The 27966-nt window shown below is 44.8% G+C and overlaps 1 protein-coding gene across 3 annotated transcripts; it reads left to right on the forward strand.

Annotated features, from left to right (window-relative positions):
• The first annotated feature begins 114 nt into the window (after positions 1-114).
• On the forward strand, positions 115-27959 carry LOC121556430 (serine/threonine-protein kinase 3). Of its 3 annotated transcripts, none has more exons than XM_041870330.2 (11): positions 116-291; positions 1108-1188; positions 1447-1575; positions 4172-4286; positions 4507-4671; positions 4977-5144; positions 11445-11582; positions 11944-12063; positions 14780-14981; positions 18365-18549; positions 26767-27959. In XM_041870330.2, exons 1-11 carry the CDS (start codon positions 269-271, stop codon positions 26926-26928), a joined length of 1488 nt encoding a protein of 495 aa, XP_041726264.1. In that variant the 5' UTR covers positions 116-268; the 3' UTR covers positions 26929-27959. The 3 variants fall into 3 exon arrangements, with proteins under 3 accessions (XP_041726266.1, XP_041726264.1, XP_041726265.1); XM_041870331.2 differs by having other exon boundaries at positions 117-291; positions 26770-27959; XM_041870332.2 differs by lacking the exon at positions 11445-11582 and having other exon boundaries at positions 115-291.
• The last annotated feature ends 7 nt before the right edge of the window (positions 27960-27966 follow it).

The raw sequence follows: 27966 nt of genomic DNA on the forward strand, positions 1-27966 counted from the left end.
AGAATCGGTCGTGACCAGCCTGACACTCCAGTCCAGTCCAGTAGGTGGCGGTGTATCCGCCAGTCAGTTGGTTGCGATTCGGGAATAAAACTTAAAGAAGAAGAATCTTTGACGATACAGCTGGCCCTCTTGCCTGAAAACAACGACAACAGAAAATGAAAATATCCGAATATTAGTTTGAATTTGTTATATTTCAGAGAATATTAGTTTGCATTTGTTATATTTCAGAGTTTGTAAACTCCAGGGAGATTATCTGAAGTTGTAAACCATGGAGCCGACAGCGCCCAAAAGGTATGTGGACGTTGGCTTGGAAAGTAGAAGCTAGCTAGCTAAATGAAGTAGCCTTGACAGCTGTAGCAAATATCGTTATATCTGTGGCTGTAGCTACATTAACCAGCTAGCCACGTTAGCAAGTTTGCTAACAATATTTGTAATTTCTTATAAGCTAGCTAGCTAGAGTGTTAGCTTCACCACTTTGACTTGTAGTTATCTAACTAGACATTTTCTAATTACCTTCATTTAGCCAACGGCTAGCTAGCTACCGTTAGCTAGCTAGTTGTCTAGCTAGACAGAAACGGTCTAACATTAACGTTAGCTGAAAATTATGCGTTCTTGTAATCTTTACATTTTGCCTGAAAAGCTAGCTAGCTACTTTGGCATAAATTACATTAAAATCCATGTAGATCCAGTTCCACAATCCCAGTCATGGTGTTGATTTAATAGAAATTGAATGAATAGAAAGCGCTTGAACCATCTAACCCTGGCTATTTGACTGGGAAACTAATGGGGACTCTCGCAGTGGCTGCCTGGTATTGTGATGCAATCATTTCCATACTAATTTGAAATGTTCTATCAACTGATGCTGGATCGCCATGGTAATGTAGAATGTTAATTCAAATGATGCTAACTGATGTAGCTCATGGAATGTATTTTTTGTTGACTCAACAAATCACAGTGCAGCTTGAAGGGTACACTTCCTGTTTTTACTTCCAGGCATGGGTACACTCAATGGCTGCCAGTCCACCCATTATGCCATCATTGATTTGAATGGGGATGCCTGTTCTAATCAATCTATTTCTATGGTTCATGCTCTAACTGTTTCCACAGCAAGCTGAAGAAACTGAGTGAAGACAGTCTCACAAAACAACCAGAGGAGGTCTTTGATGTTCTGGAAAAACTTGGTGAAGGGTGAGAATATTCATTCATCTTCTGACAGCATTATAACCTGAATAACACTTATAATGAAAGTAAAGCGATGTTCATGTAAATTGACATTATAATAATGACTAGATTACTTATGCAACAGCTGATGGAACCACTAATATGTATCTTAAGATATTGTTGAGGAATTTCACTTATTTTTTCTTAAGAAGTGTTTTGTGAATCTGGGCCCTGGTCTTTGGTACTCAGTGCATCATTTCCACTGTCTTTCTCTATCTCCTCCAGGTCCTATGGCAGTGTGTTTAAAGCCATCCATAAGGAGTCGGGCCAGGTGGTGGCTATCAAACAGGTGCCTGTTGAGTCAGACCTCCAGGAGATCATCAAGGAGATATCCATCATGCAGCAGTGTGACAGGTACTCTGTATGTATGAGAGACTTTCATCAGGCAGAGCTAGCATGTCTCCAGAGGCTGTGAGACTCTCTGGGCCAGACTTTCATCAGGCAGAGCTAGCATGTCTCCAGAGGCTGTGAGACTCTCTGGGCCAGACTTTCATCAGGCAGAGCTAGCAGGTCTCCAGAGGCTGTGAGACTCTCTGGGCCAGACTTTCATCAGGCAGAGCTAGCAGGTCTCCAGAGGCTGTGAGACTCTCTGGGCCAGACTTTCATCAGGCAGAGCTAGCAGGTCTCCAGAGGCTGTGAGACTCTCTGGGCCAGACTTTCATCAGGCAGAGCTAGCATGTCTCCAGAGGCTGTGAGACTCTCTGGGCCAGACTTTCATCAGGCAGAGCTAGCAGGTCTCCAGAGGCTGTGAGACTCTCTGGGCCAGACTGTCATCAGGCAGAGCTAGCATGTCTCCAGAGGCTGTGAGACTCTCTGGGCCAGACTTTCATCAGGCAGAGCTAGCATGTCTCCAGAGGCTGTGAGACTCTCTGGGCCAGACTTTCATCAGGCAGAGCTAGAATGTCTCCAGAGGCTGTGAGACTCTCTGGGCCAGACTTTCATCAGGCAGAGCTAGCATGTCTCCAGAGGCTGTGAGACTCTCTGGGCCAGACTTTCATCAGGCAGAGCTAGCATGTCTCCAGAGGCTGTGAGACTCTCTGGGCCAGACTTTCATCAGGCAGAGCTAGCATGTCTCCAGAGGCTGTGAGACTCTGGGCCAGACTTTCATCAGGCAGAGCTAGCATGTCTCCAGAGGCTGTGAGACTCTCTGGGCCAGACTTTCATCAGGCAGAGCTAGCAGGTCTCCAGAGGCTGTGAGACTCTCTGGGCCAGACTTTCATCAGGCAGAGCTAGCAGGTCTCCAGAGGCTTTGAGACTCTCTGGGCCAGACTTTCATCAGGCAGAGCTAGCAGGTCTCCAGAGGCTGTGAGACTCTCTGGGCCAGACTTTCATCAGGCAGAGCTAGCATGTCTCCAGAGGCTGTGAGACTCTCTGGGCCAGACTTTCATCAGGCAGAGCTAGAATGGCTCCAGAGGCTGTGAGACTCTCTGGGCCAGACTTTCATCAGGCAGAGCTAGCATGTCTCCAGAGGCTGTGAGACTCTCTGGGCCAGACTTTCATCAGGCAGAGCTAGCATGTCTCCAGAGGCTGTGAGACTCTCTGGGCCAGACTTTCATCAGGCAGAGCTAGCAGGTCTCCAGAGGCTGTGAGACTCTCTGGGCCAGACTGTCATCAGGCAGAGCTAGCATGTCTCCAGAGGCTGTGAGACTCTCTGGGCCAGACTTTCATCAGGCAGAGCTAGCATGTCTCCAGAGGCTGTGAGACTCTCTGGGCCAGACTTTCATCAGGCAGAGCTAGCATGTCTCCAGAGGGTGTGAGACTCTCTGGGCCAGACTTTCATCAGGCAGAGCTAGCAGGTCTCCAGAGGCTGTGAGACTCTCTGGGCCAGACTGTCATCAGGCAGAGCTAGCAGGTCTCCAGAGGCTGTGAGACTCTCTGGGCCAGACTTTCATCAGGCAGAGCTAGCATGTCTCCAGAGGGTGTGAGACTCTCTGGGCCAGACTTTCATCAGGCAGATCTAGAATGGCTCCAGAGGCTGTGAGACTCTCTGGGCCAGACTTTCATCAGGCAGAGCTAGCATGTCTCCAGAGGCTGTGAGACTCTCTGGGCCAGACTGTCATCAGGCAGAGCTAGCATGTCTCCAGAGGCTGTGAGACTCTCTGGGCCAGACTTTCATCAGGCAGAGCTAGCATGTCTCCAGAGGCTGTGAGACTCTCTGGGCCAGACTGTCATCAGGCAGAGCTAGCATGTCTCCAGAGGCTGTGAGACTCTCTGGGCCAGACTTTCATCAGGCAGAGCTAGCATGTCTCCAGAGGGTGTGAGACTCTCTGGGCCAGACTTTCATCAGGCAGAGCTAGAATGGCTCCAGAGGCTGTGAGACTCTCTGGGCCAGACTGTCATCAGGCAGAGCTAGCATGTCTCCAGAGGCTGTGAGACTCTCTGGGCCAGACTGTCATCAGGCAGAGCTAGCAGGTCTCCAGAGGCTGTGAGACTCTCTGGGCCAGACTTTCATCAGGCAGAGCTAGAATGGCTCCAGAGGGTGTGAGACTCTCTGGGCCAGACTTTCATCAGGCAGAGCTAGCATGTCTCCAGAGGCTGTGAGACTCTCTGGGCCAGACTTTCATCAGGCAGAGCTAGCATGTCTCCAGAGGCTGTGAGACTCTCTGGGCCAGACTGTCATCAGGCAGAGCTAGCAGGTCTCCAGAGGCTGTGAGACTCTCTGGGCCAGACTTTCATCAGGCAGAGCTAGAATGGCTCCAGAGGCTGTGAGACTCTCTGGGCCAGACTTTCATCAGGCAGAGCTAGAATGGCTCCAGAGGCTGTGAGACTCTCTGGGCCAGACTTTCATCTGGCAGAGCTAGCATGTCTCCAGAGGCAGTGGGAGGAGAATAGTCTCCTCCTCTGTAATCACATGGCTATCTTCAATATACTGCATCCAGTACCACACTCTGTTTGCTCACCTAAGTTCACCAACATGTGTTTGTTCACTGCCTTTTATTCCCATGTCCAGTCCCTATGTGGTGAAGTACTATGGCAGCTACTTTAAGAACACAGACCTGTGGATAGTGATGGAGTACTGTGGAGCCGGCTCTGTTTCAGACATCATCAGACTACGCAACAAGACGGTCAGTATATTGTCTCAGTGTGAGAATGAAGATTACCTTTGGTGCTTCAGTAACCTTTTACCATTACATTTAGCAGACGCTCTTATCCAGAGCGACTTACAGTTAGTGAGTGCATACATTTTCCATACTGCTCATTCATTCATTGCTCATGTTTTGAATGTGTATTCATAGACTACTGAATTATCAGAATGAATCATTTCTATAATCTCCTCTTGTATAGCTCACAGAGGATGAGATAGCCACCATCCTCAAGTCCACATTGAAAGGTCTGGAGTATCTGCATTTCATGAGGAAGATCCACAGAGACATCAAGGCAGGCAACATTCTCCTCAACACAGACGGCCATGCCAAGCTGGCTGACTTTGGAGTAGCGGGACAACTCACGGTATGTCTGCCTGCCTGTCTGTCTGCCTGTCTGCCTGTCTGTCTGCCTGTCTGCCTGTCTGCCTGTCTGCCTGTCTGTCTGTCTGTCTGTCAGCCTGTCTGCCTGTCTGTCTGTCTGTCTGTCTGTCTTCAACTCTCTCGCTGAAGTGAATTCTGACTGTCTGACGATCTGGTGTCAGTTTTATCAGGAGATCTTATTACCTTGACTCAGTTTATATATAGATTATCTTGACTTTATTGTAGTGATTGTAGCAGTGAATCAGTTTATATATATAGATTATATAATATTCTTATTATTATGTCTAGGACACGATGGCAAAGCGGAACACGGTGATCGGGACTCCTTTCTGGATGGCTCCAGAGGTCATCCAGGAGATAGGATATAACTGTGTGGCAGACATCTGGTCCCTGGGCATCACCTCTATAGAGATGGCTGAGGGCAAACCTCCCTACGCTGATATACATCCCATGAGGGTAAGTCTGAGTCTGGGCAGGACAGATCAGGGAGGTTAGTCTACATGTTGGTTATAATTCACCTAGCTAATGACTATACCTAGCTAATGACTCTACCTGAAAAATAAGAAATCTGGAATACTCCACAAACACCTGGATGTCTCAAAACCAAAGGTTTTGGTAAAATCCAAAAATCGAAATCTAATATTATTTGTCATATGCTTCGTAGACAACAGGTGGAAACTAACAGTGAACTGCTGACTGACGGGTCCTTTTGCAACAATGCAGAGTTAGAGAAAAAATAAATAAATAATAACACGAGGAATAGATACAGCATGAATAACAATAACGAATAAAAATAACATGGCTGTATACTGGAAGTACCAGGTAATAACATGGCTGTATACAGGAAGTACCAGGTAATAACATGGCTGTATACAGGAAGTACCAGGTAATAACATGGCTGTATACCGGAAGTACCAGGTAATAACATGGCTGTATACAGGAAGTACCAGGTAATAACATGGCTGTATACAGGAAGTACCAGGTAATAACATGGCTGTATACGGAAGTACCAGGTAATAACATGGCTGTATACAGGAAGTACCAGGTAATAACATGGCTGTATACCGGAAGTACCAGGTAATAACATGGCTGTATACAGGAAGTACCAGGTAATAACATGGCTGTATACAGGAAGTACCAGGTAATAACATGGCTGTATACAGGGAGTACCAGGTAATAACATGGCTGTATACAGGGAGTACCAGGTAATAACATGGCTGTATACAGGGAGTACCAGGTAATAACATGGCTGTATACAGGAAGTACCAGGTAATAACATGGCTGTATACAGGAAGTACCAGGTAATAACATGGCTGTATACAGGAAGTACCAGGTAATAACATGGCTGTATACAGGGAGTACCAGGTAATAACATGGCTGTATACAGGGAGTACCAGGTAATAACATGGCTGTATACAGGGAGTACCAGGTAATAACATGGCTGTATACAGGGAGTACCAGGTAATAACATGGCTGTATACAGGGAGTACCAGGTAATAACATGGCTGTATACAGGGAGTACCAGGTAATAACATGGCTGTATACAGGAAGTACCAGGTAATAACATGGTTATATACAGGAAGTACCAGGTAATAACATGGTTATATACAGGAAGTACCAGGTAATAACATGGCTGTATACAGGAAGTACCAGGTAATAACATGGTTATATACAGGAAGTACCAGGTAATAACATGGCTGTATACAGGAAGTACCAGGTAATAACATGGCTGTATACAGGAAGTACCAGGTAATAACATGGTTATATACAGGAAGTACCAGGTAATAACATGGCTGTATACAGGAAGTACCAGGTAATAACATGGCTGTATACAGGGAGTATCAGTACCGAGTCGATGTGCAGGGGTACGAGGTAATTGAGGGAGATATGTACATATAGGTGGGGATAAAGTGACTAGGCCACATGATAGACAGTAGCAGCAGCGTATGTGATGACTGTGTGAGGTGTCAGTATGCATGTGTGTGCATGTTATGTGTGTGGCGTATGTTGTGTGTGTTGGGGTGTCAATGTAAGTGTGTGTGGGTGGAGTCCAGTGTGTGTGGGTGGAGTCCAGTGTGTGTGGGTGGAGTCCAGTGTGTGTGGGTGGAGTCCAGTGTGTGTGGGTGGAGTCCAGTGTGTGTGGGTGGAGTCCAGTGTGTGTGGGTGGAGAACAGTGTGTGTGGGTGGAGTCCAGTGTGTGTGTGGGTGGAATCCAGTGTGTGTGTGGGTGGAATCCAGTGTGTGTGTGGGTGGAGTCAGTGTGTGTGGGTGGAGTCAGTGTGTGTGGGTGGAGAACAGTGTGTGTGGGTGGAGTCCAGTGTGTGTGTGGGTGGAGTCCAGTGTGTGTGTGGGTGGAATCCAGTGTGTGTGTGGGTGGAGTCCAGTGTGTGTGGGTGGAGTCAGTGCAAGAGAGTAAGTGGATAAAAGGCTAAATGCAGGTAGGGTAGTTAGGATGGTTAGGGTTAGGGTTAGGGTGGTTAGGGGTAGGGTAGTTAGGGTTAGGGTGGTTAGGGTGGTTAGGGTAGTTAGGGTTAGGGTGGTTAGGGTAGTTAGGGTGGTTAGGGTAGTTAGGGTTAGGGTGGTTAGGGTAGTTAGGGTTAGGGTGGTTAGGGTAGTTAGGGTTAGGGTGGTTAGGGTAGTTAGGGTTAGGGTGGTTAGGGTAGTTAGGGTTAGGGTAGTTAGGGTTAGGGTGGTTAGGGTAGTTAGGGTTAGGGTGGTTAGGGTTAGGGTAGTTAGGGTGGTTAGGGTAGTTAGGGTAGTTAGGGTGGTTAGAGGTTAGGGTAGTTAGGGTGGTTAGGGTAGTTAGGGTGGTTAGGGTAAATAGGGTGGTTAGGGTAGTTAGGGTAAATAGGGTGGTTAGGGTTAGGGTGGTTAGAGTTAGGGTGGTTAGGGTGGTTAGGGTAGCTAGGGTGGTTAGGGTAGTTAGGGTGGTTAGGGTAGTTAGTGTGGTTAGGGTTAGGGTGGTTATGGTAGTTAGGGTGGTTAGGGTAGTTAGGGTGGTTAGGGTAGTTAGGGTTAGGGTGGTTAGGGTAGCTAGGGTGGTTAGGGTAGTTAGGGTGGTTAGGGTGGTTAGGGTAGTTAGGGTTAGGGTGGTTAGGGTAGGTTGGTTAGGGTGGTTAGGGTAGTTAGGGTTAGGGTAGTTAGGGTGGTTAGTGTGGTTAGGGTTGTTAGGGTGGTTGGGTAGTTAGGGTGGTTAGGGTAGTTAGGGTTGTTAGGGTTAGGTTAGTTAGTGTAGTTAGAGTTAGGGTGGTTAGGGTTAGGGTAGTTAGGGTTAGGGTGGTTAGGGTAGTTAGGGTGGTTAGGGTTAGGGTGGTTAGTGTAGTTAGGGTGGTTAGGGTAGTTAGGGTGGTTGGGTTGTTAGGGTGGTAGGGTAGTTAGGGTGGTTAGGAAAGTTAGGGTGGTTAGGGTAGTTAGGGTTAGGGTGGTTAGGGTAGTTAGGGTGGTTAGGGTTAGGGTGGTTAGGGTGGTTAGGGTTAGGGTGGTTAGGGTAATTAGGGTGGTTAGGGTAGTTAGGGTAGGGTTAGGTTAGGGTTAGGGTGGTTAGGGTAGTTAGGGTAGGGTTAGGGTAGTTAGGGTAGGGTTAGGGTAGTTAAGGTAGGGTTAGGGTAGTTAGGGTAGGGTTAGGGTGGTTAGGGTTAGGGTGGTTAGGATAGTTAGGGTGGTTATGGTAGGATAGTTAGGGTAGTTAGGGTTGTTAGGGTTAGGGTGGTTAGGGTAGTTAGGGTAGGTTAGTTAGGGTGGTTAGGGTTAGGGTGGTTAGGGTAGTTAGGATGGTTAGGGTTAGGGTAGTTGGGTTGTTAGGGTGGTAGGTTAGTTAGGGTGGTTAGGGTTAGGGTGGTTAGGAAAGTTAGGGTGGTTAGGGTGGTTAGGGTTAGGGTGGTTAGGGTAGTTAGGGTGGTTAGGGTTAGGGTGGTTAGGGTAGTTAGGGTAGGGTGGTTATTGTTAGGGTGGTTATGGTAGATAGGGTTAGGGTGGTTAGGGTAGTTAGGGTTAGTGGAGTTAGGGTTAGGGTGGTTAGGGTAATTAGGGTGGTTAGAGTTAAGGTTGTTAGGGTGGTTAGGGTTAGGGTAGTTAGGGTTAGGGTGGTTAGGGTTAGGGTGGTTAGGGTTAGGGTGGTTAGGGTAGTTAGGGTGGTTAGGGTGGTTAGGTTAGGGTTAGGGTGGTTAGGTTAGGGTTAGGGTAGGTAGGGTTAGGGTAGTTAAGGTAGGGTTAGGGTAGTTAGGGTTAGGGTGGTTAGGGTTAGGGTGGTTAGGATAGTTAGGGTGGTTATGGTAGGATAGTTAGGGTAGGGTTAGGTTAGGGTGGTTAGGGTAGTTAGGGTAGGTTTAGGGTATTTAGGGTGGTTAGGGTAGTTAGGGTTAGGGTAGTTAGGATTAGGGTAGGGTTTGGGTAGGTAGGGTTTGGGTGGTTAGGGTGGTTAGGGTAATTAGGGTTACGGTAGTCAGGGTTAGCGTAGGCAGGGTTAGGGTAGGCGGGTTAGGGTTAGGGTAGGTTTAGGGTTAGGGTAGTTATGGTTAGGCTTAAGGTGGTTAGGGTTAGGGTAGTTAGGGTTAGGGTAGTTAGGATTAGGGTAGGTTTAGGGTAGTTAGGGTTACGGTAGTTAGGGTTAGGGTAGTTAGGGTTAGGTTAGGGTGGTTAGGGTAGTTAGGGTTAGGGTAGTTATGGTGTGGTTAGGGTCGTTAGGGTGGTTAGGGTGGTTAGGGTGGTTAGGGTTAGGGTAGTTAGGGTTAGGGTAGGGTAGTTATGGTAGGGTAGTTAGGGTTAGGGTAGTTAGGTTTAGGGTGGTTAGGGTTACGGTGGTTAGGGTAGGCGGGGTTAGGGTAGGCGGGTTAGGGGTAGGGTAGTTAGGGTAGTTAGGGTAGTTGGGGTAGTTGGGGTGGTTAGGGTAGTTAGGGTTAGGGTAGTTAGGGTTAGGGTAGTTAGGGTTAGGGTAGTTAGGTTTAGGGTAGTTAGGTTTAGGGTGGTTAGGGTTACGGTGGTTAGGGTAGGCGGGGTTAGGGTAGGCGGGTTAGGGGTAGGGTAGTTGGGGTAGTTGGGGTGGTTAGGGTAGTTGGGGTTAGGGTAGTTAGGGTGGTTAGGGTTGTTAGGGTAGTTAGGGTAGGGTAGGTAGGGTAGTTAGGTTAGGGTAGTTAGGTTAGGGTAGTTAGGTTAGGGTAGTTAGGGTTAGGGTGGTTAGGGTGGTTAGGGTAGTTAGGGTTAGGTTAGGGTGGTTAGGGTAGTTGGGGTAGTTGGGGTGGTTAGGGTAGTTGGGGTTAGGGTAGTTAGGGTTAGGGTAGTTAGGGTTAGGGTAGGGTAGTTATGGTAGGGTAGTTAGGTTTAGGGTAGTTAGGTTTAGGGTAGTTAGGTTTAGGGTGGTTAGGGTTACGGTGGTTAGGGTAGGCGGGGTTAGGGTAGGCGGGTTAGGGGTAGGGTAGTTAGGGTAGTTGGGGTAGTTGGGGTGGTTAGGGTAGTTGGGGTTAGGGTAGTTAGGGTGGTTAGGGTTGTTAGGGTAGTTAGGGTAGGGTAGGTAGGGTAGTTAGGTTAGGGTAGTTAGGTTAGGGTAGTTAGGTTAGGGTAGTTAGGGTTAGGGTAGTTAGGGTTAGGTTAGGGTGGTTAGGGTAGTTAGGGTTAGGGTAGTTAGGTTAAGGTAGTTAGGGTTAGGTTAGGGTGGTTAGGGTTAGGGTAGTTAGGGTTAGGGTGGTTAGGGTAGTTAGGTTAAGGTAGTTAGGGTAGGGTTAGGGTAGTTAGGGTTAGGTTAGGGTGGTTAGGGTAGGGTTAGGGTAGTCCTGGTAGCCATTTCATTAGCTATTTAACAGTCTTGTTTAGCAGTCTTTTGGCATAGGGGTAGAAGCTGTTCAGGGTCCTGTTGATTCCAGACTTCCAGTGCAGCGGAAACCTAACTTAACCCTAGACTTGGCGCTCCGGTACCGCTTGCCGTGCGGTAGCACACAGAACAGTTTATGACTTGAGTGGCTGGAGTCTTTGACCATTTTTGGACCTTTCACTGACACCACCTGGTATAGAGGTCCTGGATGGCAGGGAGCTCGGCCCCAGTGATGTACTGGGCCGTACTCACCACCCTCTGTAGCGCCTTGCGGTTGGCTGCCTTGCGGTTGGCTGCCTTGCGGTTGGCTGCCTTGCGGTTGGCTGCCTTGCGGTTGGCTGCCTTGCGGTTGGCTGCCTTGCAGTTGCCATACCAAGCAGTCAGTAGACATTCATTAGGGTTTCCAGAGGTCTTCATACCATTCATTAGGGTTTCCAGAGGTCTTCATCCCATTCATTAGGGTTTCCAGAGGTCTTCATCCCATTCATTAGGGTTTCCAGAGGTCTTCATACCATTCATTAGGGTTTCCAGAGGTCTTCATCCCATTCATTAGGGTTTCCAGAGGTCTTCATCCCATTCATTAGGGTTTCCAGAGGTCTTCATCCCATTCATTAGGGTTTCCAGAGGTCTTCATACCATTCATTAGGGTTTCCAGAGGTCTTCATCCCATTCATTAGGGTTTCCAGAGGTCTTCATCCCATTCATTAGGGTTTCCAGAGGTCTTCATCCCATTCATTAGGGTTTCCAGAGGTCTTCATACCATTCATTAGGGTTTCCAGAGGTCTTCATACCATTCATTAGGGTTTCCAGAGGTCTTCATCCCATTCATTAGGGTTTCCAGAGGTCTTCATCCCATTCATAAGGGTTTCCAGAGGTCTTCATCCCATTCATTAGGGTTTCCAGAGGTCTTCCATGCTACCTTCTTCATCAGGTGTTCTCTCTCTCTCTATCAGGCTATTTTCATGATCCCAACCAACCCACCTCCTACGTTCAGGAAGCCTGAGCTGTGGACAGACGACTTCACACACTTTGTAAAGAAATGTCTGGTAAAGAACCCAGAACAGAGAGCTACAGCCACACTGCTACTACAGGTGAGGAGAGCTACAGCCACACTGCTACTACAGGTGAGAGACAGGCAGGCAGGCAGGCAGGCAGGCAGGCAGGCAGGCAGGCAGGCAGGCAGGCAGACAGACAGACAGACAGACAGACAGACAGACAGACAGACGACTACTACAGGTGACACAGACAGACAGACAGACAGACAGACAGACAGACCCACTCCTGTATATTCGTATAAAAGCACAGTCTGTCATCTTGTCCAGCTCATCTTCTCGTAGCACCTTGCCATTTGACTGTCTGTGATGTCACTTCGTCTACCAACATATAAAACCACTGACAGGCATGTGGAGCTTCATCAACTGACTGACTTCCTCCTCTCCATCTCTCCTGTAGCATCCGTTCATCACGGCAGCCAAGCCAGTCACCATCCTGAGAGACCTGATCACTGAGTCCATGGAGATGAAGGCTAAGAGACAGCAGGAGCAGCAGAGAGAGCTGGAGGAGGAGGACTCTGTACGTATAGTCTAGTCTGGGATAGAGAGAGCTGGAGGAGGAGGACTCTGTACGTATAGTCTAGTCTGGGATAGAGAGAGCTGGAGGAGGAGGACTCTGTACGTATAGTCTAGTCTGGGATAGAGAGAGCTGGGAGGAGGAGGACTCTGTACGTATAGTCTAGTCTGGGATAGAGAGAGCTGGAGGAGGAGGACTCTGTACGTATAGTCTAGTCTGGGATAGAGAGAGCTGGAGGAGGGAGGACTCTGTACGTATAGTCTAGTCTGGGATAGAGAGAGCTGGAGGAGGAGGACTCTGTACGTATAGTCTAGTCTGGGATAGAGAGAGCTGGAGGAGGAGGACTCTGTACGTATAGTCTAGTCTGGGATAGAGAGAGCTGGAGGAGGAGGACTCTGTACGTATAGTCTAGTCTGGGATAGAGAGAGCTGGAGGAGGACGACTCTGTACGTATAGTCTAGTCTGGGATAGAGAGAGCTGGAGGAGGAGGACTCTGTACGTATAGTCTAGTCTGGGATAGAGAGAGCTGGAGGAGGAGGACTCTGTACGTATAGTCTAGTCTGGGATAGAGAGAGCTGGAGGAGGAGGACTCTGTACGTATAGTCTAGTCTGGGATAGAGAGAGCTGGAGGAGGAGGACTCTGTACGTATAGTCTAGTCTGGGATCTATGGACACAGTACACAGCCATTAAAGCAGCTGGGTGCAGACATATACACCAAGCTGCCTTAATGGCTCGTCTTCTAGGTGCATTATGGTCCTGATGATAGTCACTACTACAAGTAGGGATTGGTTGATGCTCAGCGTTAAATTGAAATATTCCTACCACCACATCTAAGCCAATACGACACCAATGAAACTTCTCTTATTAATAGTTAGCTAACGTCAGTCCGCTGAACAGGCAAAGAAAGGTATCTTCATTTGGTCATGGAAGGTTTACCCTAACGACTGCAGCCATTAGCTAGAGCCAGACGACAACAGCTGACCTCGACACTTCCTTCACATAGAAGCTACAGATAACTGCCAAAATAAAGGAAACACCAACATAGTGTCTTAACAGGGCGTTGGGCCAGAACAGGGCGTTGGGCCAGAACAGGGCGTTGGGCCACCATGAGCCAGAACAGGGCGTTGGGCCAGAACAGGGCGTTGGGCCAGAACAGGGCGTTGGGCCAGAACAGGGCGTTGGGCCACCATGGGCCAGAACAGGGCGTTGGGCCACCATGGGCCAGAACAGGGCGTTGGGCCACCATGAGCCAGAACCGGGCGTTGGGCCAGAACAGGGCGTTGGGCCAGAACAGGGCGTTGGGCCAGAACAGGGCGTTGGGCCAGAACAGGGCGTTGGGCCACCATGGGCCAGAACAGGGCGTTGGGCCAGAACAGGGCGTTGGGCCAGAACAGGGCGTTGGGCCAGAACAGGGCGTTGGGCCACCATGGGCCAGAACAGGGCGTTGGGCCAGAACAGGGCGTTGGGCCAGAACAGGGCGTTGGGCCAGAACAGGGCGTTGGGCCACCATGAGTCAGAACAGGGCGTTGGGCCACCATGGCCCAGAACAGGGCGTTGGGCCAGAACAGGGCGTTGGGCCAGAACAGGGCGTTGGGCCAGAACAGGGCGTTGGGCCACCATGGCCCAGAACAGGGCGTTGGGCCAGAACAGGGCGTTGGGCCAGAACAGGGCGTTGGGCCACCATGGCCCAGAACAGGGCGTTGGCCCAGAACAGGGCGTTGGGCCAGAACAGGGCGTTGGGCCAGAACAGGGCGTTGGGCCACCATGGCCCAGAACAGGGCGTTGGGCCAGAACAGGGCGTTGGGCCACCATGAGTCAGAACAGGGCGTTGGGCCAGAACAGGGCGTTGGGCCACCATGAGTCAGAACAGGGCGTTGGGCCAGAACAGGGCGTTGGGCCACCATGGGCCAGAACAGGGCGTTGGGCCAGAACAGGGCGTTGGGCCACCACGAGCCAGAACAGGGCGTTGGGCCACCATGGCCCAGAACAGGGCGTTGGGCCAGAACAGGGCGTTGGGCCAGAACAGGGCGTTGGGCCACCATGGGCCAGAACAGGGCGTTGGGCCAGAACAGGGCGTTGGGCCACCATGGGCCAGAACAGGGCATTGGGCCACCATGAGCCAGAACAGGGCGTTGGGCCAGAACAGGGCGTTGGGCCACCATGGGCCAGAACAGGGCATTGGGCCACCATGAGCCAGAACAGGGCGTTGGGCCAGAACAGGGCGTTGGGCCACCATGGGCCAGAACAGGGCGTTGGGCCACCATGGGCCAGAACTCCTTCAGTTCTCCTTGGCACAGATTCTACAAGTGTCTGGAACTCAAATTTTTTTACATTTACATTTGAGTCATTTAGCAGACGCTCTTATCCAGAGCCACTTCCAGTTAGTGAGTGCATACATTATTTTTTTATTTTCCCCCGTGGGAATCGAACCCACAACCCTGGCGTTGCAAAAGCCATGCTCTACCAACTGAGCTACATCCCTGGGCCAGCACACACTTGATATATTTGCACTTGATATATTTGCAGTTGATACTTAGAACGTAACATTTTATTTCCCAGGTAACATGTCCTTATACACAACTCAGGTTTGGGCCTGCCCTTTCTGCAGTTAGAGGGTATTTGTATGAATGAATCCTAGTACCTTACTGTCCCACTGCTGATGTAAAAAGGGCTTTATAATAAGTTTGATTGACCTGACTGTCCTCTCTCTGTGTCCAGGAGGAGGAGGTGGAGGTGGACTCCCACACCATGGTGAAGTCTGGATCAGAGGGGGCTGGCACCATGAGAGCTGCCAGCACCATGAGCGACGGAGCTCAGACCATGATAGAGCACGGCAGCACCATGTTAGAGGCAGACCTGGGAACCATGGTCATCAACAGTGATGATGAGGAGGAGGACAACGATGAAGGCTCCATGAGGAGTGAGTAGAGCTTGTCAGGATGGTACCGTAGGCTGTAACATATGATTTAGTATATTCTGTGATCATTTAGTTATATTCATTATAGTGAGCTGTTCAGCCTGGTACCGTAGGCTATAGTTGACATTATCATTTAGTTATATTCATTATAGTGAGCTGTTCAGCCTGGTACCGTAGGCTATAGTTGACATTATCATTTAGTTATATTCATTATAGTGAGCTGTTCAGCCTGGTACCGTAGGCTATAGTTGACATTATCATTTAGTTATATTCATTATAGTGAGCTGTTCAGCCTGGTACCGTAGGCTATAGTTGACATTATCATTTAGTTATATTCATTATAGTGAGCTGTTCAGCCTGGTACCGTAGGCTATAGTTGACATTATCATTTAGTTATATTCATTATAGTGAACTGTTCAGCCTGGTACCGTAGGCTATAGTTGACATTATCATTTAGTTATATTCATTATAGTGAGCTGTTCAGCCTGGTACCGTAGGCTATAGTTGACATTATCATTTAGTTATATTCATTATAGTGAACTGTTCAGCCTGGTACCGTAGGCTATAGTTGACATTATCATTTAGTTATATTCATTATAGTGAGCTGTTCAGCCTGGTACCGTAGGCTATAGTTGACATTATCATTTAGTTATATTCATTATAGTGAGCTGTTCAGCCTGGTACCGTAGGCTATAGTTGACATTATCATTTAGTTATATTCATTATAGTGAGCTGTTCAGCCTGGTACCGTAGGCTATAGTTGACGTTATCATTTAGTTATATTCATTATAGTGAGCTGTTCAGCCTGGTACCGTAGGCTATAGTTGACATTATCATTTAGTTATATTCATTATAGTGAGCTGTTCAGCCTGGTACCGTAGGCTATAGTTGACATTATCATTTAGTTATATTCATTATAGTGAGCTGTTCAGCCTGGTACCGTAGGGCTATAGTTGACATTATCATTTAGTTATATTCATTATAGTGAGCTGTTCAGCCTGGTACCGTAGGCTATAGTTGACATTATCATTTAGTTATATTCATTATAGTGAGCTGTTCAGCCTGGTACCGTAGGCTATAGTTGACATTATCATTTAGTTATATTCATTATAGTGAGCTGTTCAGCCTGGTACCGTAGGCTATAGTTGACATTATCATTTAGTTATATTCATTATAGTGAGCTGTTCAGCCTGGGACCGTAGGCTATAGTTGACATTATCATTTAGTTATATTCATTATAGTGAGCTGTTCAGCCTGGGACCGTAGGCTATAGTTGACATTATCATTTAGTTATATTCATTATAGTGAGCTGTTCAGCCTGGTACCGTAGGCTATAGTTGACATTATCATTTAGTTATATTCATTATAGTGAGCTGTTCAGCCTGGGACCGTAGGCTATAGTTGACATTATCATTTAGTTATATTCATTATAGTGAGCTGTTCAGCCTGGTACCGTAGGCTATAGTTGACATTATCATTTAGTTATATTCATTATAGTGAGCTGTTCAGCCTGGTACCGTAGGCTATAGTTGACATTATCATTTAGTTATATTCATTATAGTGAGCTGTTCAGCCTGGTACCGTAGGCTATAGTTGACATTATCATTTAGTTATATTCATTATAGTGAGCTGTTCAGCCTGGTACCGTAGGCTATAGTTGACATTATCATTTAGTTATATTCATTATAGTGAGCTGTTCAGCCTGGTACCGTAGGCTATAGTTGACATTATCATTTAGTTATATTCATTATAGTGAACTGTTCAGCCTGGTACCGTAGGCTATAGTTGACATTATCATTTAGTTATATTCATTATAGTGAGCTGTTCAGCCTGGTACCGTAGGCTATAGTTGACATTATCATTTAGTTATATTCATTATAGTGAGCTGTTCAGCCTGGTACCGTAGGCTATAGTTGACATTATCATTTAGTTATATTCATTATAGTGAGCTGTTCAGCCTGGTACCGTAGGCTATAGTTGACATTATCATTTAGTTATATTCATTATAGTGAGCTGTTCAGCCTGGTACCGTAGGCTATAGTTGACATTATCATTTAGTTATATTCATTATAGTGAGCTGTTCAGCCTGGTACCGTAGGCTATAGTTGACATTATCATTTAGTTATATTCATTATAGTGAGCTGTTCAGCCTGGTACCGTAGGCTATAGTTGACATTATCATTTAGTTATATTCATTATAGTGAGCTGTTCAGCCTGGTACCGTAGGCTATAGTTGACATTATCATTTAGTTATATTCATTATAGTGAGCTGTTCAGCCTGGTACCGTAGGCTATAGTTGACATTATCATTTAGTTATATTCATTATAGTGAGCTGTTCAGCCTGGTACCGTAGGCTATAGTTGACATTATCATTTAGTTATATTCATTATAGTGAGCTGTTCAGCCTGGGACCGTAGGCTATAGTTGACATTATCATTTAGTTATATTCATTATAGTGAGCTGTTCAGCCTGGGACCGTAGGCTATAGTTGACATTATCATTTAGTTATATTCATTATAGTGAGCTGTTCAGCCTGGTACCGTAGGCTATAGTTGACATTATCATTTAGTTATATTCATTATAGTGAGCTGTTCAGCCTGGGACCGTAGGCTATAGTTGACATTATCATTTAGTTATATTCATTATAGTGAGCTGTTCAGCCTGGTACCGTAGGCTATAGTTGACATTATCATTTAGTTATATTCATTATAGTGAGCTGTTCAGCCTGGTACCGTAGGCTATAGTTGACATTATCATTTAGTTATATTCATTATAGTGAGCTGTTCAGCCTGGTACCGTAGGCTATAGTTGACATTATCATTTAGTTATATTCATTATAGTGAGCTGTTCAGCCTGGTACCGTAGGCTATAGTTGACATTATCATTTAGTTATATTCATTATAGTGAGCTGTTCAGCCTGGGACCGTAGGCTATAGTTGACATTATCATTTAGTTATATTCATTATAGTGAGCTGTTCAGCCTGGTACCGTAGGCTATAGTTGACATTATCATTTAGTTATATTCATTATAGTGAGCTGTTCAGCCTGGTACCGTAGGCTATAGTTGACATTATCATTTAGTTATATTCATTATAGTGAGCTGTTCAGCCTGGTACCGTAGGCTATAGTTGACATTATCATTTAGTTATATTCATTATAGTGAGCTGTTCAGCCTGGTACCGTAGGCTATAGTTGACATTATCATTTAGTTATATTCATTATAGTGAGCTGTTCAGCCTGGTACCGTAGGATATAAGATATGCGCATGGAGAAAGACCTAAAATCCCAAAGTATCCATTTGAAATGTGTTGTAACTCCAACATGCTCTACCTCCCTCCACCATGTGGTTTTGTTATTCATTAGGAAGAGTCTTCTCTCTCCCCAGGACACCCCACCCCCCAGCAGGCCCTGAGACCCTCCTTCATGGACTACTTTGACAAGCAGGACTCTAAGGTCCAACAGGAGAGCTATAACCATAACCAGCAGCAGGATCCAGGCTATCACGTCAGCCAGGCTAAGAACGTCTTCCCTGACAACTGGAAGGTTCCTCAGGACGGAGACTTTGACTTTGTGAGTTACACCCCATCACCCAGCCATAGAACTACATCTAGAACCATCTATAGAACTACATCTAGAACCATCCATAGAACTACATCTAGAACCATCCATAGAACTACATCTAGAACCATCCATAGAACTACATCTAGAACCATCCATAGAACTACATCTAGAACCATCCATAGAACTACATCTAGAACCATCCATAGAACTACATCTAGAACCATCTATAGAACTACATCTAGAACCATCCATAGAACTACATCTAGAACCATCCATAGAACTACATCTAGAACCATCCATAGAACTACATCTAGAACCATCCATAGAACTACATCTAGAACCATCCATAGAACTACATCTAGAACCATCTATAGAACTACATCTGGAACCATCCATAGAACTACATCTAGAACCATCCATAGAACTACATCTAGAACCATCTATAGAACTACATCTGGAACCATCCATAGAACTACATCTAGAACCATCCATAGAACTACATCTAGAACCATCCATAGAACTACATCTAGAACCATCTATAGAACTACATCTAGAACCATCTATAGAACTACATCTAGAACCATCCATAGAACTACATCTAGAACCATCCATAGAACTACATCTAGAACCATCCATAGAACTACATCTAGAACCATCCATAGAACTACATCTAGAACCATCCATAGAACTACATCTAGAACCATCCATAGAACTACATCTAGAACCATCCATAGAACTACATCTAGAACCATCCATAGAACTACATCTAGAACCATCCATAGAACTACATCTAGAACCATCCATAGAACTACATCTAGAACCATCCATAGAACTACATCTAGAACCATCCATAGAACTACATCTAGAACCATCCATAGAACCATCTAGAACCATCCATAGAACTACATCTAGAACCATCCATAGAACTACATCTAGAACCATCCATAGAACTACATCTAGAACCATCCATAGAACTACATCTAGAACCATCTATAGAACTACATCTAGAACCATCCATAGAACTACATCTAGAACCATCCATAGAACTACATCTAGAACCATCTATAGAACTACATATAGTGCATTCTGAAAGTATTCAGACCCCTTGACTTTTTCCACATTTTGATACGTTACAGCCTTATTCTAAAATGGATTAAATAGTTTTTTCCCCTCATCAATCTACACACAATACCCCATAATGACCCAATACCCCATAATGACCCAATACCCCATAATGACCCAATACCCCATAATGACCCAATACCCCATAATGACCCAATACCCCATAATGACCCAATACCCCATAATGACCCAATACCCCATAATGACCCAATACCCCAAATGACCCAATACCCCATAATGACCCAATACCCCATAACGACCCAATACCCCATAACGACCCAATACCCCATAACGACCCAATACCCCATAATGACCCAATGCCCCATAACGACCCAATGCCCCATAATGACCCAATGCCCCATAACGACCCAATGCCCCATAACGACCCAATGCCCCATAACGACCCAATGCCCCATAACGACCCAATGCCCCATAACGACCCAATACCCCATAATGACCCAATACCCCATAATGACCCAATACCCCATAATGACCCAATACCCCATAATGACCCAATACCCCATAACGACCCAATACCCCATAATGACCCAATGCCCCATAATGACCCAATGCCCCATAATGACCCAATGCCCCATAACGACCCAATGACCCAATGCCCCATAATGACCCAATACCCCATAATGACCCAATACCCCATAATGACCCAATACCCCATAACGACCCAATACCCCATAATGACAAAGCAAAAACAGGTTTTTAGACATTTTGGGAAATGTATTAAAAATAAAAACTGAAATATGACGTTTACAGTATTCAGATCAAGTTGTAGAAACATCTCAAGGATGATCAATGGAAACAGGATGCACCCGAACTCAATTTTGAGTCTCATAGCAAAGGGTCTGAGTACCGTAATTTTCGGACTATAAGCCGCGCCTTTTTTCCCATTTTTCGACCCTGCGGCTTATATAACGGTGCGGCTAATCTATGGATTTTTACAGCTAACGGCCACTAGAAGACCTCCTAAATCTATGGATTTTACAGGTTACAGTCCACCAACTTTAACTCTATGGGCTCTATGACCGGTCCGCGCCCCCCACCTTTAAGCGGCGGGCTCCAGCAGGAAAAGCTGGAGGCCGGAAAAGAGTGAGACAGGTAGCGCGCAAAAGTGGAACCGAGAGTGATACGAGAGACAGAACGAGAGCAAGACAGACAGACATTACGAGAGCGAGACAGTTTGAAGTTTGAAAGTTGAAAAGTTTGTGTGTCTGAAACGCTATGTGATACAGTACAGTTTACACAGCACAGGATATGTTCTGTAGCTACTATTGCACTAAATGGTAACACTTGAATACGTTATGCAAATATGCAACTTGTTTGTTGAAATGTTAATAAATGGGAGCTTCCTCAAGCAGCCATCTCTTTCCCGACAATCCCCTCTGTGCACGAACCCTTACATATGGTAATTAAACATTAAAACTCCTGCGGCTTATAGTCCAGTGCGGCTTATATATGTACAGATCATTCAATATCATTCAATTTAGCTGCTGCGGTTTATACTCCGGTGCGCCTTATAGTGCGGAAAATACGGTACTTTTTAAAATTTTTAATACCTTTTTTCACTTTGTCATTATGGGGTACTGTGTCTATATTGATGAGCATTTTTTTTATTTGATCCGTTTTAGAATAAGGCTGTAACGTAACAAAATTTGGAAAAAGTCAAGGGGTCTGAATACTTTACGAATGCATTGTAGAACCATCCATAGAACTACATCTAGAATCCCAATAGTAATTTAATAGCATCTCTGTGATCAATAGTCATGTGATAGCATCTGTGTGATCAATAGTCATGTGATAGCATCTCTGTGATCAATAGTCATGTGATAGCATCTCTGTGATAAACAGATATGGCTCATTAACCTTTACGGACCAAATAATGATGATCCACACTTCTTTGACAATATATATATAATATGATCAACCCTGCAAGCAATACAAGACTCTATTATTATGGTGGGAGATTATAATACCGTTTTAAATAGCTCAAAGCACCGTAAAGGAAATCACACTACAAACTATCACCCTCATGCTCTTAAGGAAATCGTGAATGTCATGGATACATTAGAACTAGTAGATATATGGAGGCTTAAATATCCTGACCTAGTGAGATATACATGGCGGAGACTGAATCAATCTAGTCGTCTTGACTTCTTTCTTATGTCATTCTCGTTGGCACCAAAAGTTTAAAAAGTGTTGATAGGGGACAGAATGCGGTCGGACCATCATATAATTGGCATATACATTACTCTGACTGAATTTCCACGTGGGCGAGGATATTGGAAATTTAATCAAAGCCTATTGGATGATCACTTGTTTTTAACTAGGACAGAGGAATTTATAACTCATTTTTTCCGACATAACATAGGTACAGCAAATCCCCTTATTGTATGGGACACTTTTAAATGTGCCTTTAGAGGCCATGCAATTCAGTACTCATCTCGAAAACAAAAGCATTTTATGTCAAAAGAGTCCATACTAACAAAGGAAATAGGAAGTCTAACAGAACAGATAGATAGCAATAAAAACTGTAACATAGAGGCTCAGAATAAATTAGAGGACAAACAAAAAGAAATGGATAAACTTATTCAAGAAAGATCAAGTGTAATATATTATAAAAATAAAGCAAACTGGATGGAATATGGGGAAAAATGCACCAAATTCTTTTTTAATCTTCAACATAGAAATGCTACAAAAAATAATTTATTGAAACTGGTTACAAATGACAGTCACCCATGATTCACCAAATGATATTTTGAAGGAGGAAGCAAAGTACTTTAAGCATATGTTTTCTTTTCAGTCACCTCCATCTCCTCTAACTGAAGCTAATTGTAGAGATTTTTTTTCTATTGATAATGTAAAATTAACAGCCATACAGAAAGACTCATGTGAAGGTGAAATTGCAGAGGAGGAACTTCTGGATACAATTAAAGACTTTAAGTCCGGGAAAACTCCAGGGTTGGATGGCATACCAGTCGAGGTATACCAAACCTTTTTTGATATACTCAGAGGACCATTATTAGCATGTTTTAACCACTCCTATGTAAATGGTAGATTATCAGACACTCAAGAAGAAGGTCTGATCTCATTATTACTGAAACAGGATACAAGTGGAAAATATAAAGATCCAGTCCATTAAAAAAATTGGAGGCCCCTTACACTTCAGTGTTGTGATGCAAAAATTCTAGCAAAATGTATAGCGCATATAATTAAAAAGGTATTGTCAGACATTATTCATTATGATCAGACAGGTTTTTTACATGGAAGATACATTGGAGATAATATAAGGCAAGTACTGGAAACAATAGAACACTATGGAAAATATGGGAAACCAGGCCTGCTATTCATAGCAGACTTTGAAAAGGCATTTGATGAAGTACGACTGGGGTTTATATATAAATGCCTGGAGCATTTCAATTTTGGAGAATCTCTTATAAAATGGGTTAAAATCATGTATAGTAACCCTAGGTGTAAAATAGTAAATCATGGCTATTTCTCAGAAAGTTTTAAACTGTCAAGAGGAGTGAAACAAGGTTGTCCACTATCGGCATATCTATTTATTATGGCCATCAAAATGTTAGCAATTTTATCAGATCCAACAATAATATCAAGGGATTAGAAACAAAGGTGTCATTGTACGCTGATGATTCATGTTTTCTTTTAAATCCACAACTTGAATCCCTCCACAGCCTCATAGAGGATCTAGATACATTTTCTAACCTCTCTGGATTACAACCAAATTATGATAAATGTACTATATTACGTATTGGATCACTAAAAAATAAAAAATGTATATTACCATGTAGTTTACCAATAAAGTGGTCTGATGGTGATGTGGATATACTCGGAATACATATCCCAAATGAAATAAATGATCTCACTCCAATACATTTTAATAGAAAGTTAGTAAAAATAGATGAGATCTTGCTACCATGGAAAAGTAAATACCTGTCAATTTGTGGAAAAATCACCCTGATTAACTCTTTAGTATTATCCCAGTTTACCTATTTGCTTATGGTCTTGCCTACTCCTAGAGAACAGTTTTTTAAATTATATGAGAAAATATTCCATTTTATTTGAAACGGCAAGCCAGACAAAATTAAACAGGCCTATTTTTATATAATTAATATGAATTCGGAGGACAGATATGATTAAATATTAAATTAAAATTAGATGCGCAAGAGATGATGTGCAAATAGAGATACTGGGGTGCAAATGAGCAAAATAAATAACAATATGGGGATGAGGTAGTTGGGTGGGCTAATTTCAGATGGGCTGTGTACAGGTGCAGTGATCGGTAAGGTACTCTGACAACTGATGCTTAAAGTTAGTGAGGGAGATAAGTGTCTCCAGCTTCAGAGATTTTTGCAATTTGTTCCAGTCATTGGCAGCAGAGAACTGGAAGGAATTGCGGCCAAAGGAGGTGTTGGCTTTGGGGATGACCAGTGAGATATACCTGCTGGAGCGCAGACTACGGGTGGGTGTTGCTATGGTGACCAATGAGCTAAGATAAGGCGGGGATTTGCCTAGCCAGGAGCCAGTGGGTTTGGCGACGAATATATAGTGAGGACCAGCCAACAAGAGCGTACAGGTCACAGTGGTGGGGCTTTGGAGACAAAACGGATGGCACTGTGATGGACTACATCCAATTTGCTGAGTAGAGTGCTGGAGGCCGAAGTCAAGGATCGGTAGGATAGTCAGTTTTACGACGGCATGTTTGGCAGCATGAGTGAAGGAGGCTTTGTTGCGAAATAGGAAGCTGATTCTAGATTTAACTTTGGATTGGAGATGCTTATTGTGAGTCTGGAAGGAGAGTTTACAGTCTAACCAGACACCTAGGTATTTGTAGTTGTCCACATACTCTAGGTCAGACCCGTCGAGAGTAGTGATTCTAGTCGGGTGGGCGGGTGCCAGCACCGTTCGATTGAAGAGCATGCATTTAGTTTTACTAGTGTTTAAGAGCAGTTGGAGGGTACTGAAGGAGTGTTGTATGGCATTGAAGCTCGTTTGGAGGTTTGTTAACACAGTGTCCAATGAAGGGCCAGATGTATACAAAATGGTGTTGTCTGCGTAGAGGTGGATCTGAGAATCACCAGCAGCAAGAGCGACATCATTAATATACACAGAGAATAGAGTCGGCCCGAGATTTGAACCCTGTGGCACCCCCATAGAGACTGCCAGAGGTCCAGACAACAGGCCCTCCGATTTGACACATTGAACTCTATCTGAGAAGTAGTTGGTGAACCAGGCGAGGCAGTCATACGCAAAACGACACCGGATTCAAAACTTCAAATGTTTCAATTTAAATTATTATACAACATTTTTGCTACCAATAGAATGTTATTTATATGGGGGATACAATCTTCCCAGCTCTGCAGATTTTGCTGCGAAGAGACAGAATCATTAGATCATTTGTTTTGGTTCTGTCCATTTGTAGCTTGTTTTTGGACACAGGTCCAGGAATGGCTAAAGGATTGCAATATTTACCTGGAGCTAACCCTGCAGATAGCATTACTGGGTGATCTGAAAAGTCATAGTCAATCGATCAATAATATAATAATACTTTTAGCAAAAATGTTTATTTTCAATTTACAATCTGTAGAAACAATAAGAATAGAAAGATTCAGAACTTTAGTGAAACATCACAGTACAGTTGAAAAATATATTGCAAATAGAAATCCAATATGGAGGGTGTTAAGAGATAGATGGGAGGGGTTGAATGGAGCTGAAGGATGGGACTAATAACAACAAGATAACTAATGTAAAGCATACTGTGTCCATAATAAGTATATAGGTTATAGGTTGAGAGCTTTTGTGAAAGAGCACAGTTAGAAAGATATGGCATATAGAAGCAAACCGGAAGGACGTCATGAAAATGATCGGAGAGGTTGAGGGTAGAGGAAGTTCAGGAGTAAAAACAAACTAAATATAATTATTGTAAAATTGACTGTCTATAAAATGTATATAGTATAAGCTGGAAGTAGAGGCCTGGGCATTGTTGTTCACTAGTTTACTCCAATTAGGGAAGGGGTGAGAAAAAAAAACATATTGGGGATTGGAAGTGATGCAGACAATGACATCGATGGAAGTTACAATCTATCTGCAATATTAAAGCTGATCTACCCCCTAAAAAATACATAAAAAAATAGCATCTCTGTGATCAAAAGTCATGTGATATTATCTCTGTGATCAAAAGTCATGTGTTATCATCTCTGTGATCAATAGTCATGTGACAGCATCTCTGTGATCAATAGTCATGTGACAGCATCTCTGTGATCAATAGTCACGTGACAGCATCTCTGTGATCAATAGTCATGTGACAGCATCTCTGTGATCAATAGTCATGTGACAGCATCTCTGTGATCAATAGTCATGTGACAGCATATCTGATCAATAGTCATGTGACAGCATCTCTGGGATCAATAGTCATGTGACAGCATCTCTGGGATCAATAGTCATGTGACAGCATCTCTGGGATCAATAGTCATGTGACACCATCTCTGATCAATAGTCATGTGACAGCATCTCTGTGATCAATAGTCATGTGACAGCATCTCTGTGATCAATAGTCATGTGACAGCATCTCTGGGATCAATAGTCATGTGACAGCGTCTCTGATCAATAGTCATGTGACAGCATCTCTGTGATCAATAGTCATGTGACAGCATCTCTGTGATCAATAGTCATGTGACAGCATCTCTGTGATCAATAGTCATGTGACAGCATCTCTGTTTATCTCTTGGTCTTTACTTCCTCTCTGACACACTGGTTCTAAAGTTGCCTCTCTCCCTCTGTGTGTGTGTGTGTGTGTGTGTGTGTGTGTGTGTGTGTGTGTGTGTGTGTGTGTGTGTGTGTGTGTGTGTGTGTGTGTGTGTGTGTGTGTGTGTGTGTGTGTGTGTGTGTGTGTGTGTGTGTGTGTGTGTGTGTGTGTGTGTGTGTGTGTGTGTGTGTGTGTGTGTGTGTCCCTGTCTGTCTGCGTCCCTGTGTGTGTCTCCCTGCGTTGTGTGTGTGTGTGTGTCTGTCTGTCTGTCTGTCTGCGTCCCTGTGTGTGTCTCCCTGCGTTGTGTGTGTGTGTGTTCTCTGTCTAAGCAGCTGAAGAACCTTGACTTTGAGGAGTTGCAGCAGCGTCTGACGGCTCTGGACCCCATGATGGAGCGAGAGATCGAGGAGCTCCGACAGCGTTACACCGCCAAGAGACAACCCATCCTCGACGCAATGGACGCAAAGAAACGCAGACAGCAGAACTTCTGAAGAGCCTGACCTGAGGAAGACATTCTGACCTGGGCCCGTTTTCAGACAGCGTCTCAGATTCAGGAGTGCTGATCTAGGATAAGGTCGTCCACTTTCCATGTCACCTTTTTCCTTATGATCTAAAAGGGACAACTGATGCTAGATCAGCACTCAGAACTGCTGAGGACCTTAGAGAAGGCATTCTGACCTGGCCAAGGGAGAGGAGAGACCTGAAACCTGTCTGGAAATGAATTCACCCTGTGCTCCTAAATGTCCTCCATTTTGTCTCTCATCATCACCACCCCAGTAGTCAGTGTGACCTGGAGTCATCCTATCTTCCTGTGACTCCCCCTCTGTTAGTTATGAACCTGGAGGTAGCCTTGCGTCCCAAAGTATGATTGATAACATATTTTCTTAAAGAGAAGTTTCTCCCCTTTTAAAGCGACCTCTGACTGATCAGTACTGGCTGGGTTTCTCCAACTCTGCTACTATGTTATTTGGCTCTTGGGAAATGACCAGCAGATATGGAAAATAATGTTAAAGGAGGATACAAGAAGGCATTGTAAAATGCTGACTTCCTACTTCCCTCCCTCTTACATCGGGCTCACTCAGAGGCGTGGTCGTCTCCTCAAGCACAACGAACAATGGCAGACTGGGGAAAGCGGCCAATGTAGAAATCGCTCTGTCATTTCCAGGTGCTAAAATCCTTCACTTTTCGATCAAATATCAGATTGTGAGAAAAACAATAATTTGTGTGAGAAACCATCTAAATCGCTATTAAATATATTTTCAATAACAAAAAATTACGTTTTTACGGCTGTTTAAAGATGGTGGACAAAACTGAAAGTAAATTGTTATCCGGGATCCTTAGGACGTCCACCACTATTGTCCATGCTATCCGGTATCCTTGTACAATCTGTAACCATAACGACTGTATTGGACCTGAGAATGTAACTCTAACGTTACCCCATGGAAGTTGAACATTTAAAATGGTTAAGGTTAGTGTTATGTTTAGGGTAGGGATGGAAGGGTTAGGGTTAAGGTTAGGTTAGTGTTATG

This window comes from Coregonus clupeaformis, unplaced genomic scaffold (genome assembly GCF_020615455.1).
Source record: "Coregonus clupeaformis isolate EN_2021a unplaced genomic scaffold, ASM2061545v1 scaf0055, whole genome shotgun sequence".
In the NCBI taxonomy this organism is placed as follows: Eukaryota; Metazoa; Chordata; class Actinopteri; order Salmoniformes; family Salmonidae; genus Coregonus; species Coregonus clupeaformis.